General features: G+C 42.2%; 1 protein-coding gene across 4 annotated transcripts in view; it reads right to left on the bottom strand.

Moving 5' to 3' along the window:
• Positions 1-4632: 4632 nt before the first annotated feature.
• The window catches only part of LOC140396383 (uncharacterized), a 176744-nt gene continuing 165957 nt past the window's right edge, over positions 4633-15419 (bottom strand). For all 4 annotated transcript variants that reach the window (XM_072484962.1, XM_072484964.1, XM_072484963.1 and 1 more), the window contains one exon: positions 4633-5353. In XM_072484962.1, the coding sequence (XP_072341063.1) occupies positions 5255-5353 (99 nt within the window). In that variant the 3' untranslated portion in view covers positions 4633-5254. The remainder of the gene's footprint in view (positions 5354-15419) is intronic.

Here is a 15419-nt window from a genome sequence, read left to right as displayed (position 1 = left end):
GGTGTTGGTTATTTATTTATGAGATTTCCTGTTCATTCTCTTTTTGGTTTTGGTTGTGTAAACATTAAAAAAAAAAAAAACAATCTGTCCTGGTCCACCCACGTCGACACTACAACCAAGAAAGCACAACAGCATCTATACTTCCTCAGGAAACAAAGGAAATTCGGTATGCCCACATGGACTCTTACCAGTTTTTACAGATGCATCACAGCCTGGTATGGCAACTGCTCGGCCCAAGACCAGAAGAAACTACAGAGAGCTGTGAACACAGTTCAGTTCATCACACAAACCCGCCTCCCATCCATTGACTCTATCTACACCTCCCGCTGCCTTGGGAAAGCGGGCAGCATAATCAAAGACCCCTCCCACCCGGCTTATTCACTCTTCCAACTTCTTCCATCGGGCAGGAGATATAAAGTTTGAGAACACGCACGAACAGATTCAAAAACAGCTTCTTCCCCACCGTTACCAGGCTCCTAAATGACCCTCTTATGGACTGAACTGATCTCTCCACACATCTTCTCTACTGAGTATTACTGCACTCCTGTATCCTTCACCCGATGCCTGTGTCTATGTATTTACACATTGTGTATTTATGTATGCCCTGTTTTTTTTCATGTATAGAATGATCTATCTGGGTGTACACAGAACAATATTTTTCACTGTAACTCAGTACGCGTAACAACAAATCCAATCTGTTGCTCTATATCCCGCTGGCAGTTGGGGCCTCCCAACATTGTGATTGCACCCTTCCTATTCGTGAACTCTACTCATAATACCGCACTGCAGGATCCCTCCAAGATATCCTCCCTCATCACGGCTGTGATATGTTCCCTAAACAGTAATACAATTCCCCAACCCTTTCTATTACCTCCTCTGTCTCGTCTAAAACATCGATACCCCGGAACGTTAAGCTGCCAGTCCTGTCCCTCCTTTAGCCATGTCTTCATAATAGCAACAATATCATAATTTCCCCCATTAATCCAAGCTCTAAGTTCATCCGCCTTACCCGTTATACTTCCTGTATTGAAGCACACTCCAGACCTCCAGACCCATTGAGATCAGCGATCCCCTCTGCCTGCTCTCCCGCTTTGCTACATTTATCTTAGTCTCAAGCTCTTCCCCAGTCTCTACACCGAGCAGCTGGCCTGCTGCTCCAGTTCCTACACCCTGCCAGACTCGTTTAAACCGTTCCGAACCATATTAGCAAACCTCCCGGTCAGGATATTGGTGCCTCTCCAGTTTAGGTGCAACCTTCCCTGGATGACATCCCAATGATCCACATATCTGAAGCCCTCCACCCTACACCAGCTCTTTAGCCACGTGTCCTACTCTGTATCTCGCTGTTCCTAGCCTCACTAGCACGTGGCACGGGGAGTAATCCTGAAATGACTACCCTAGAGGTTCTGCTTTTTAGCTTACTACCCAACTCCCTGTGCAGGAGCTTGCTGCGCTTCCTGCCTATGTCATTTGTACCAATGTAATAATAATAATAATGATGGACAATGACATCTGTCTGTTTGCCCTCCCATGTCAGAATGTCCTGTACCTGCTCAGAGACATCTATGACCCTGGCACCAGGGAGGCAACACATCATCCTGGAGTCTCTTTCGCAACCACAGATGTGCCTACCTGTGCTCCTAACTACAAAATCCCTAATTAGTATTGCTCTATAATGCTTTGCCCCCCTCCTCTGTAGTCGGGCCAGCCATTGTGCCACCGCTCTGGCTACTGCTGCCACCTGATGGGTCATCCCCCTCATCAGTATCCAAAAGGGCATGCTTGTTAGAGAGGGGCACGACCACTGGGGACTCCTGCACTGACTGCCTGCCCCATCTCGTGGTCACCCATCTTTCTTCCTGTACTTTGGGTGTGACCACTTCTATCTAGGACGCTTTCCGCCATTTGGTTGCTTTTTGGTACCTCCAGCTGCTGCTTAAACTGATCCATTTGTTCAGTCAGCAAATGCAGCTGAATAAACTTTCTGCAGATATAATTGTCAGGGATGTTGTCTGCATACATGATTGACCACAGGCGGAACACCTAACACCACCAACTGTCATGACTAACCCTCTGTTAAATATTAAATTACTTTTTAAAAAAGGGATTTTTTGAAGGAAGCATTTAACTTTGTCTAATTTCCATTCGATTATGTTGCAATATTTGGATATTTTCCTTTTAAACTTAATTTTTTTTCAATTAAGGGGCAATTTAGCGTGGTCAATCCTAAAAGGAAAGGATGCTGTAGGGTCATCTTTCTTGCTACAGGATTTGGAGGATCTTGCAAAGTGATACAAGATGGCGATACTTCTCCAGTGCTTGTGAACGCATGCAGGAACACACTTACTCGGTCAGATGGCAAATTCTACTATCTATCCAGACTGAAAGCGAAGACAAAAATACAGAAAGTCCAGATCAGCGAACTCCCCTACGCTGATGTCATGCTAGTTGCTCACAGAGAAAGTCAGCAACAAAGACTCATGGATTGTCTCTTCCATTCTATCCGGAAAATGGTCGTCATGGAACATCTTGTTGCATCTCCACCCCCGATCACACTAAATAACACCACACCCAGCCAGTAAGCAGGAAGTGTTTTGGGATGTCCTGAGGATGTGCTATGACATTACACATAAATGCTGAAGGGTGTAAACATATTTACAATGAGCACACTTACAAATAGGGACAGGAGTTTGCTAATTTCTTGTGATGAAGCCTGTGTTAGCGCTCGTAACTAAATATTGGAAAGTCTACACCAGAGATCACGATGTGAACTAAAAGTTTTAAAAATAAATTTAATTACCCAATTTTTTCCCCCAATTAAGGGGCAATTTAGCATGGCCAATTCACCTACCCTGCACATCTTTTTGGCTTGGAGGGCCTGTTCCTGTGCTGTACTTTGTTCTCCTTTTCTTTGTGCCGCCCCCTCGTGAACTAAAGTTAAGGCAGCATGTCGGTGTTTCTATTTCAATGTACTTGGAGAACTCAGCCGAGATATTATACTTCACTGCCTCCCAACCCTGGCACCCTTCCCTCACAAAGTGCAATTTCGTACCCAGTCACTTAAATCAGTTGGAAAAACATAGGCTGGCAAGCTTGGAGAGAAAATACTTGTCCTTCATGTTCTGACATGCAGAAACGGGTGCAGAATTCTTTCCCTCATTGCACACAGGCATCAAAATACAGTTCACACATTATCAGAGCTTAGCTTTTCTGAACATGTTAGACATTAAACTGGTTAGTGCATTTATCAGGTTCAGAACAGGAAATGTATTGTAATGCTCAATATAAAACTAGGAACTGTGAAATAATTTCCCGAGGGCTTCTCGTCATACAGTGCTTTAAAGAGCAAGTCCTCTTGTTGACTCATTGCAAACAGTTTTTGCATTTGTGTGGCAGTTCATCAACAAAAATGTGTTGAAATGCCTAACATGGTGAATTTCTTTTGAAGTACAATGAGTGTTGTGGTTTATGCAGTTAACAACCAGAACACATTAGAACAGCTGTGAGAAAGGGTCCACACCCAAAATATTCACTCATCCACGGTCTCCATGAATACAGTCTGATCTGTTAATTGTTTTGAGCACTTTATGGAATTTGTTTTAGCATGTGCAGTTCTTTTGATTCTGTTTACGCCTTTTCACACTGTGCGTTAAGAATTGTTGCTGGTGTTAATTGGTTAATACCGATAGCTATATCACCATTCAAAACACAGCTTCATGTGTCTGCTCTTTTAGCATTCTGATGGCTGCCCTGTTGCAGCAGCCTGGTCCATTGTTCCTTCATATCCAACACCTGCTCTTCTGCTACAGCATCCTTTGCACCTGTATTTCAAATTTGCTACATCTCTAACTTGTTCCAATTCTGACGAAAACTCCACTCACCATCGACGATGCCTGCTGATGATGCCTGCTGAGTATTTCAAAGTATTTCCTGTTCATAGTTCAGATTTCAAGCATCCACGACATTTTGCTTCACTAATCCTAATATTTGAAACCAAAAGAGAAAATGCTGGAAAATCTCAGCAGGCTGTAAGGAGAGAAAAGAGCTAATGTTTCGAGTCCAGATGACCCTTTGTCAAAGCTTGTCAATGTGAGAGAAATGGAATTTTAGTCAAAATTGGAACAAATTAGAGATGTAACAAGCTTTGACCAAGGGTCACCTGGACGTGAAACGTTAGCTCTGTTCTCTCCTGACAGATGCTGCCAGACCTGCTGAGATTTTCCAGCATTTTCTCTTTTGGTTTCAGATTCAAGCATCCGCAGTAATTTGCTTTTAATCCTAATATTTCTTTGGTCTTAAAAATGCTAATCCTTAAATTAATTAAGACACAAATCTAACATTCTAGAGAAAATATTGAGGTCCCCGATTACTCCAGGGAAGATAGAATCCTTCTGTGCAGGCTGTACCAAAGCTATAAATATGTTTAAGAACCACAAACAAAGTAAACCTTCCTTGGAGGTGTGTCAGTTGATGTCACTAAATCCCATTATCAAGCTACTGAGGTGTAGGAAGCCAATGAGAATGCTACCATTGAACCACAGCTGAATAACATGGACCAATTAGCATTAGAAGCTCACAATAATTCATATACAAGTAGAAAATATTTTTCTTCAATAATTCTACATCCACAAATTTATTTTAATGATAGAGATTTTATTATAAAAGTTGCACTAAAAAGCATGACTCATGCAAAGGAAGCACCCGTTTCTTATGGCAATGAATACAAGTCAAAAATAATTTGAATCAATACAAATTTAAAATGACAGTTTTTAGTTGCATAGAATCACGTGAAAAATTGTACTTTAGCTTTCACCCCAGTGATGTGCCGAGTATACACGGCCTTGTGTACACGCATGAAGGAATTAAACCACAATACCAAATGGAAATGTCATGATAGATTCAGATGACCAATTTATTCCGCTTGAATAGTCTATGAAATAGTGAAATGCAGAGAATTATATACAAGAGGAAATAGAATGGGGCAGGCATGACACACACACGCACACGCACGCGCGCGCACGCGCACGCGCACACACACACACACACAGTAGATCTGGCGAGATTTGGTGGCATACTTTCCAGTTTCAGTGCTGGGATCCAGTTACAACAGAGAGCAATCTGCATCCTACAGGACGAGAAAAGCTATTGTTCATTCCTTACTTTTAGCGGGATGCTGTCTTCCAATAGTGCAGGACAACTGAAGATTAAATATAGAGGCTCAAAATAAAAAAATCTAGGATTCCTTTCTCATTAACTAGGATGATCTTACTTGTTGCACAGTCTGTTGATTATCTAGACACTCCTGGAGTTTGTCCTCTGTCATCGTTAAACGCTGTTCTAAGATTGACACTGTCTGGAAACAAAACATAATGCTGCAATTAATTTCTTGCACATATTTACTGCAGATGAGGCAATACATTAGTGGCCATTTATTAAGGGACCGGATAAAGCAGTGGTTAACACAAGGACATTATTCTAGTGAGCAATTATTTGGTGTGGGTTTTAAACTTCTAAATCCTAGCAGAAACTTAACTCCAAATGTTTGTAATAAGGGAAAAACAAAACCACCCACTAGAATTTTCCCCTACTGATTTTTCACCAGCGCTGATGAGAAACCAGTGACATCTCTGAATAACAGTTGCATTACTGAAAGTGTTTCCTGCAGGGAGCAGGGTTTAAATTAAAACCAGATAGATGCAATGGAAGTAAAAAAAATAAATTCCAGTTAAGGGGCAATGTAGCGTGGCCAATCTATCTACCCTGTGTCATGATATGCAGACACACACAATGATATACAGACAAGCAGCTAGTGGACACAGAGAACAGGACATGACCAATAAGCAGGCAGGCAGGACACTCAGGGGTGGGATCTGACTATAAAAGACATGAGGCACTCACACTCCGCCTCTTTCCACTGATGAACATCTAGAGAGTCAGTCAAGAGTGTTGTTACAATCTCACACCTCCACCACGTGGCTAAGAGCTAGTCTGGTTCAGTCAGACAGAGTAACCACACTTAAATTAGCAGAGAGTCGAACTCTCACAGAGAGAGAACTGTGCTATTAGTTCAATAAACTTGATTGAACTATCTTCAAGGTCTGGAGTAACTTTCTGATCTAAGCTGCATCCAGTTGCAGCCAGTGTACCGAACACGACATCCTGCACATCTTTGGATTGTGGGGGTGACCCATGCAGACACTGGGAGAATGCGCAAACTCAACACGGACAGTGAACCGGAGTCCTCGCCTTGTGAGGCAGTAGTTCGAATTACTGCACCACTGTGCTGCCCGGATGCAATGGAAGTTGCTGGCAGTAAGGAATTCACTAGATTGGCAGCCTAGATACAAAAACGATATTATAGTGATGCTTTAATGCTTCAAAGGCTATAAACATTTCAACTGATGGATAGATCACTGGATAGCAGGACACGAAAAGTCAAGCATAGACCAGTGCCAGTCACCCATTCTATTGATCCCATCGGAAAATCCCAACATTTAAGAACCTAACCCAAGTCTCACACTCGCTTATCACTTCTCACGTTCAGAGCTTTCTCCCAGCTTAGCGTTGCAACCTCCTCCACCTTACAGTTCCTCTGGGTAAAATACCATGGAATATTTTTTGCGCAAATACAAGTTGTTCTTATTGACACTAGATTTCACCACAAATTACACCTATGGTGATTTAATGAGGCAGTTAATGAAAGTCAGAAGTTGAGATAGGAAGATAAAATTGGAGACCAATATCAGCTCACACCACTCGTATCCCCTGACACAAGGTTGGTAGGGCTGTCAAACAAAAGAAAATCTTCAAAGTTATGAGCAAATGATGCACAAAGATTTGGAAACGGGGAAGGGGTATTGGTTTAAAAAGTGTTAAAAATAATAGACTGCATACGAGGACACATACAGGCAGCGCAGTGGCACAGTGGTTAACGCTGTTGCCTCACAGCTCCAGGGGACCTGGGTTCAATTCCGGCCTCGAGTGACTGTGTGGAGGTTGCACTTTCTGCCAGTGTCTACGTGCATTTCCTCTGGGTGCTCCGGTTTCCTCCCACAGTCCATAGATGTGCAGGTTAGGTGGATTTGCCACACTAACTTGTCCCTTAGTGTCTAAAAGGTTAGATGGGGTTACTGGAATAGGGTGAAGGCTTGGGATTACACAAGGTGATCTTTCGGAGGGCCGGCGCAGACTCAAATGGGCCAAATGGCCTTCCTCTGCACTGTAAATTCTACGGGTCTATGACACGAGGAAGAATAAAATATATCAATGACTGTCAAGTCGAGCAGACATAAGAATATTACAAATTTTTGGCTCTGGGTCATTGTCCGTGTGGAGTTTGCACATTCTCCCCGTGTTTGCACTCCCACACATCAATTCACTCCTTTGCTAAAGCCTTAATTAGAAGTTTGTTTGTAGAAGATAGACAATGCCTTAGGATGCAGAAGCCTAGCGTTAACATCCAGCTTTTTAAAAAAAAAACAAAGCCACGAGGTTTATAATTTAAGGCCTCCTTGAAACGGGTTTCTGAAAGATCCTAAATTCACTTGGAAAAGCAAATTAGTCATCTGGCTGCATGCATTATCAAGACTGTCTATCTTGCTGCACATTTCTTATTCTGAAGAAAACTCGGCAAAATCCTGTCTTCAACTACCTGGACTTGCTTAGATTTTAACTTTCTAGCACCCCTCTCACTGGACTCTGATATGCACGTGAACTGTTAGCTATTCGGTTTGGTTTTAATATCCATTGAAGTGAAATTCCTTTCTCTCATTGCATCTTTCATATGATTCGTGTGTAGTCGTGACAAAACGTTTTCTGCGATAACCTTAACAAATATTTCTCCTGATTTATAAATCCTAAAGTCTGCTGCTGTTGATTTTGTGAAAAAAAAAACTGATGACACACGAACAGGGTTTGGGAAACACATCACAGCCTCATCAAAATGAAACCACTCTGATTATGGCCAGGGGGTTAGAAGATTAGGGCTTCAGTCCTTAGGTCTCCCTTGTACGTGATATTATTTCATTGCAATTCTGCGGGCTACACATCATAATAATAATCTTTATTGTCACAAGCAGGCTTACATTAACACTGCAATGAAGTTACTGTAAAAAGCCCTGAGTCGCCACATTCCGGCACCTGTTCGGGTACACAGAGGGAAGATTCCGAATGTCCAAATGACCTAATAGCACGTCTTTCGGGACTGGTGGGAGGAAACTGGGCACCGGGAGGAAACCCATGCAGACACAGGGAGAGCATGTAGACTCAACACAGACAGTGACCCAAGCTGGGAATCGAACCTGTGAAGTAACAGTGCTAACCACTGTGCTACCGTGTCGCCCACAACAAAGGCTGGCCAGAATTGCAAGCACTGCAGGTAAAGACAGCAAACAGAGCTCAGTGATTTATTTAACAATGCAGATGAGAGCAAAGCTCAGGCCATCATCATTAAAACATAGAAGATAGGAGCAGGAGGTGGTTATTCGGCCCTACGAGCCTGCTCCGCCATTCATCATCATGACTGATCATCCAACTCAATAGTCTAATCTCTTTTCCCCCCCATATCCTTTGATCCCCTTCGCCCCAAGTGCTCCATCTAACTGCTTCTTAAATACATACAATGTTTTGGCCTCAACTGCTTTGTGAGTTAGCAAATTCCACAGGCTGACCACTCTGGGGGAAGAAATTTCTCCTCATCTCAGTCTGAAATGGTCTACCCAGATCTTCAGACTGTGACCCCTGGTTCGGAACACCCCCAAAATGGGGAACATCCTCCCTACATCTACTCTGTCTAATCCTGTTAGAATTTGAGGTTTCTATGAGATCCCCTTCATTCTTCTGAACTCCAGTGAATACAATCCTAATCGACTCAATCGCATCTCGTACAACAGTCCTGCCATCTCAGGAATCAGTCTGGTAAACCTTCTCTGCACTCCCTCTCGAGCAATCCTTCCTCAGATAATGACATCAAACTGCACACAATGGGCTGGATTCTCCGCCCCGCTGTGCCACATTTCTGTTTCACCCACTGGCAGGATGCTCCTTTTCGCCAGCTGGTCAATGGGGCTTCCCATTGTGAGGTAGCCCCACGCTGTTTGGAAACCCCTGGGCTGCCGGCAAAATGGAGCATCCCGCCAGCGGAGAATCCGGCCCAATATTCCAGGTGTGGTCTCGGTTATGTTATAGTGTATTGCAATGATCGAGTCAGTGCACCAAAGAACGTCTAGTTAGTGATTAGTTAAGATTTATTAAATTACAACTTGGGTAAAAAATACTAACGAACTGTAAACTGTTAACAGCTAGAATACATGAGCTAATACTAAAGACTATTCACGACAACGCCTCACCCAGACTTTGCAGTGTCATGTGGTGTAGTTCTACTGCCACCTGCTGGTTGGAGGTCTAACATGTTAACATATAGAATTGTTTATGCATATCGTTACATCCCCTTTCTTTTAGATTTGAAGAAAAATACATAATTTCAACCAATATATATATAAAAATAACATGCATAGCATAACAATTCAGATTATTTACAATTAGTGTCCACTATAGATTGTCAGTCAGGCTTCATTCGATGTCTCATTAACCTTCTAAGCTTTTGTTGATCCGCCGAACCTGCTTGACATTCTAGTGGCTCTGAAGATGCCTCTGTTGGAACTGCATTTCTCTGTGCATCTTCAGGTTGATTCTTGTTCAGGTTGCATTGGTTTGGATAGATAGGAGTTTTCACATACATCATCTGCTGACAGTGAAGTAACAGATAGCTGAATTTTTAACAAACAAACCTCTTCTGTTTCTCCTGGGTACCCGTCTTTGCTCTGTGATGACTGTGTAGGATCTCGGAGCTATCTTCTGTATCACTTTTACATACTTTGACCAGCCATCAGTATCCTCCACCCTTACGATGTCATTGTGTTCTAAAGGTTGTGGAGACCTGGCTGACCTGTCATAGTATCTCTTCTGATTCCTCTTTTGAGACTGCAGTTGATGTTTTATTTTGTGACTTGCTTGTTGATTTGAAAAACATGGCAACGTTGTTTTTATCTTCCTGTTCATCAGTGACTGCGATGGTGATAAACCATTGTTTGTCACCAAGGTGATGGTCGATAACTGAGCAATGCCAGATACGTGTCATCCTGGCTGTCTGACTTTTTTAGTAATGGTTTTATTATTTGCACACTTTCGCTGCCTTTCCATTTGACTGTGGATATAAAGGACGAGATGTGACATGCTTGAAGTCGTACTTCTGCACAAATTCCCTCCATTCCTGACAACTAAAACATGGACCATTGTCACTCATGACGACCTAAGGAATGCCATTACGAACAAGATAGCTTTAGCATGCATTATAACACACCTGGCCGACGAGCTGGAGAACTGCCACTAATCGCTTCTTGGCCTTTTGGCTAAGATGAGCGCGAGGTCAGGTGTAATGCCCGGATATGGTATGTCTCTGTTGTGGGGACCATGAATTGGATTCAATTTGGATAACTGCCACTTCAGGAAAATTGGAAAAGTAACCTACGACCAGTAAATCCTTTCCCTTAGAGATAAAAAATAAATCTATGCCTACTTTCTGCCATGGAAGTATCACTATGTGACCCATCTGCATTGTTCTTTCATTTGTCTTTGTTGGAATTTTTGACATGTCGCGCATTCCTCTACCATCCTTTGAATATCCTTGTTGATCCCTGGTCAATACACCGTGTCATGTGCTCTCATTTTACACTTTTCAATTCTGAGGTGGCCCTCAGGAATATTTTGTAAAATTGTGGCTCGCAGAAATGATGTTTTTTTTTTTCTTTGTTGCCTTCATAGGAATCCATTGGCTACACTTAGTTCTGCTCTGATACAGTGGTACTTTGAACATGACCCTTTTGGCCATTCCTCGTTGAGATTCTTTATTACCATCTGCAGAACTTCATCCTTTTTGGTTTCTGCCACTATTAGTTTCGATTTCATCATCAGACACCAACAGTGTCTCGGTTGACACATACTTGCACATCATCTTCAATATGATTATTTTCCACCATGGCTGTAGCTCTTCATAGCGCATCAGCAACTACAAATGTGCTTGCTGGAGTGTAAATTAAATCAAAAATCATATCGCTAGAGCTTAACCATTTTCTGGATGCGTGGTGACATTTCACTTCGTTTAAAAAAAAAAATAAAAACAATGGCTACCAATGGTCTCTGATCTGTTTCTACCACAAACGTTGGTAGGCCATATACCTAGCTATGAAACTTTTCCAAGTCATTAACTAATCCAAGACATTCCTTCTCAATTGGAGTGTATCGACTCTCAGAATCGGTCATGGTCCTAGATGCATAAAGTTGATCATTCCCAATATCCTCAGAAGTCCTTTCTTGTCTGACGATTGTGGCATATTCATTATTGCCTGTGTTTCCATTTGATTGGGCTGTATGCATAGAGCAGACATGTCGCCCAGAAACGTGATTTCTTTAACACCAAATTGACACTTCCGAACACTCCATAGAATTTTGATGAGTCGTTGTGTTCATCCATCGTAGAACCCCATACTATATCGTCAACAGACTCACAAACTCCTTGAATGCTTTCCACAATGTGCTCCATTGCCCTGTGAAAGATTTCAGATGCGGATATTATCCCAAAAGGCATTCAAAGAAAACAGAAGCGCTCAAATGGAGTGTTAAACGTACAATATTTTGTATTCTCTTTATCCAATTTGAGTTGTCAAAAACCCTGCGATGCATCCAGTTTACTGAAGCACGTCGCACCTGATTTTTGCTGGTTATTTCTTCACATTTTGGTATTGGATAGTGTTCTCGCTTGATGTTGGCATTGAGGTCTTTAGGAACCGTGCATATTCTTAAATCGTTACTGCGTTTCTTAACTCACACCATTGAATTTACCCAATCTGTTGGTTCTTCGATTTTAATGACCCCCAGATTTGTCATTCTATCAACCTCAGCTTTCAACTGATCCCTTAATGGCACTGGTACTCTCCTCGGAGCATGTATTACAGGTTGCACGTTATCCTTTAGTTGAATTCGATAAGTAAATGGCAAGACACCAAAACTTTGAAAAATCTCCGAAATGCTTGTACTATTGAATCCACCAATCCACTGTGCGCATTCAAAGCATAGTCAGCACTATATACTCTCTTGACTAACTATGTTTCACAAGTTTCCACACCTAGTAACGAATTACGGTCTGTGGCTACAATTGAAAATTTCACTTTATGGATTCTAACTTTGATTTGAACTTCAAACTCACACACATGCCTAAAGAATTAATCATATGACCATTGTAATCTTTTAAAAATCTTGGTCTGTTCAAAATCTTGGTCTTGATTCTCATTGCTTCAATATCCGTGATGCTGATGAGATTCGCTCTTGCTCCTGTGTCGAGTTTGACATTTATAAACGTTTGATTTATGAGTAAAGAAACTGTCCAGTTATATTTATTTACAGTACACACTTCATTATTACTACATCTTATGTTCATCTAAAACATTTCGTTTTGCTTGGCTCCATCACGTATCCTCTAAATTAATTTCTTCAACTGTGTTTATAGATTTTTGAGAGTCAACTTTTTTGTTGGAAAAACACTGCTTGGCAAAGTGTACTTTGCCTTTGCACAAATTTTCACAAAGGCGGGACATTGCCTCTGTACATGCCTATTTCTACACCGCTTACACAAAATGATGGCGTCTAGCAATTTCTTAAAATGGCCATGGCTGTTGAGGCCACCTTTTACTTTCGGGTGCGTCATAATTTATGGCGTCGGCTTCATTCCCGTTTTTCACGCCCAAACTTAATGTTTAACGCGTTGATTTGCTGCGTAGCTAACACGCTGGCATGGCAAGTTTTTACTGCATCTTCGAGCTAGAGCTCATTCTCCCATAAAAGATGTTCACACTTTAGTGTTTTTTATGCCAAATACAATTTGATCCCTGATACCAGCACGGTAGCATAGTGGTTAGCACAATTGCTTCACAGCTCCAGGGTCCCAGGTTCGATTCACGGCTTGGGTCACTGTGCGGAGTCTGCACGTTCTCCCAGTGTGCGCGTGGGTTTCCTCCGGTTTCCTCTCACAGTCCAAAGATGTGCAGGTTAGGTGGATTGGCCATGATAAATTGCCCTTAGTGTCCAAAATTGTCCTTAGTGTTGGGTGGGGTTACTGGGTTATGGGGATAGGGTGGAGGTGTTGACCTTGGGTAGGGTGCTCTTTCCAAGAGCCGGTGCAGACTCGATGGGCCAAATGGCTCCTTCTGCACTGTAAATTCTATGATTTTTGCTACCATTAATTGACACTGCAACAAAGTTAGTGTGAAAATCCCCGAGTCGCCACACTCCGGCACCTGTTCGAGTTCACAGTGAGAATTCAGAATATCCAATTCAACTAACAAGCGCGTCTTTCGGGACTTGTGGGAGGAAATCGGAGCAATCGGAGGAAACCCACGCAGGCAAGGGGAGAACGTGCAGACTCCACACAGACAATGACCCAAGCCGGGAACCGGAACCGGGTCCCTGGCGCTGTGAAGCAACAGTGCTGACCACTATGCTATCGTGCCACCCCACACATTTATCCAAATTATATGGTATCTGCCATTCATTTGCTCACTCACTCAACTTGTCCAAATCACACTAATGGATCTCTAATGGAAAAAGACCCGTTTATTCTTATTCTCTTTCTGTCTGCCAATCATCTTTCTATCCATCTCAATGCAATATCCCTAACTCCATGCACTTTAATTCCAAATGCTAATCTGTGTGGGACTTTGTGGAAAACCAATAGTCCAATTACACCACATCCACTGGCTCTCCCTCATCAACTCTACTAGTTACATCCTCGAAGAATTCCAAAAGATTTGTCAAGCATGGTTTCAGTTTCATAAATCCATGCTGACTGTCTGATCCTGCCACTGCTTTCCAAATGCTCTGCTATAAATTCCTTGAAAATGGATTTGAGAATTTATCCCCACTATTGACGTCGGGCTTTTCCCGGTTTCTCTCTACATTCCCTTTTTAAATAGTAGGGTTACATTAGCCACTCTCTAATATGTAGGAACTCCTCCAGAGTCTATAGAATCTTGGAAGATGACCACCAATACATTCACTGTTTCTAGAGTCACTTCCTTAAGTACTCTGGGATGTAGATTATCAGGCCCTGGGATTTATTGGCCTTCAAGCCCATCAATTTCCCAAATATCATTTCTCTACTAATATTGATCCCTTTCAGTTCCTCCCTCTCACTAAACCCCATGTTCCCCAACATTTCTGGTTATGCTATGTGTACTCCTTTGTGAAGGCAGAAGCAATATATTTAGTTGGTCTGCCATTTCTTTGTTCCTAATTATAGATTACCCTGTTTTTGACGCAAGGGACCAACATTGGTCTTCACCAATCTTTTTCTCTTCACATATTTGGACGTTCCTTGCAAGCTTCCTCTCATACTCTATTTCCCCTTTCTTTTCCCTTTCTTAGTCCTTGGTTCTTCTTTTCGGAATTCTAAATTGCACCCAATCCTCAGGTCGATTTTGTTTTTATTGGTCAATTTGTGTGCTTCTTCCTTAGATCTAATACTATCTCAAATTTCCCTTGTGAGCCATGGTTTGGCCACCTTTCCTTTTTACTTTTGCGCCAGACAGGAAAATACAATTGTTACAGTTTATCCATGGGCTCCTTGAATGCTTGCCATTGCCTATCCACCATCATCCCTTTAAGTAATGTTCCCCAATCAATCATAGCCAATTCGTGCCTCAAATCATCGTTGGTTCCTTTATTTAGATTCAGGACCATAGTCTCAGAATCAACTCCACCACTCGCTACCTTGATGAAGAATTATATCATATTATGGTCACTCATCCTCAAGGGGGTCTTGCACAACTAGATTGCCAATGACTCCTTTCTCATTACACAATACCCAGTCTAGGATATCCTATTCTCTAGTTGATTCCTCAACGCAAAGATCTCTCTTGACTCTTTACACTATCAATTTGAAAGGCTACCTTTGGACTGGTGCTTTAGAATGTCTATCACCAGGAATAATCTGTTCAAGAAGTTCCTAGTGCCATAAGCTTACTAAATAACAAATTTAAACTTTCTACTATTTACTTTAACTGCAGTATGTGCTTTAATGGCAGAGTGCAATGTGCTGAATTTACGTGGTATATGTATGTTTATCTCTGTACCAATGTATGAATGTAGGTATACATGAAATGGGGCAGCACAGTGGTTAGCACTGCTGCCTCACGGCGCTGAGAACCCATGTTCGATCCGGCCCTGGGTCACTGTCCATGTGGAGTTTGCACAATCTCCCAGTGTTTGCGTGGGATTCGCCCCCAAAACCCAAAGAATATGCAGGATAGGTGAATTGGCCACACTAAAATTGCCCCTGAATTGGAAAAAATGAATTGGGTACTCTAAAT

This window comes from Scyliorhinus torazame, chromosome 19, assembly GCF_047496885.1.
Source record: "Scyliorhinus torazame isolate Kashiwa2021f chromosome 19, sScyTor2.1, whole genome shotgun sequence".
Lineage (NCBI taxonomy): Eukaryota > Metazoa > Chordata > Chondrichthyes > Carcharhiniformes > Scyliorhinidae > Scyliorhinus > Scyliorhinus torazame.
This window is presented reverse-complemented; position numbering and strand designations above follow the sequence as displayed.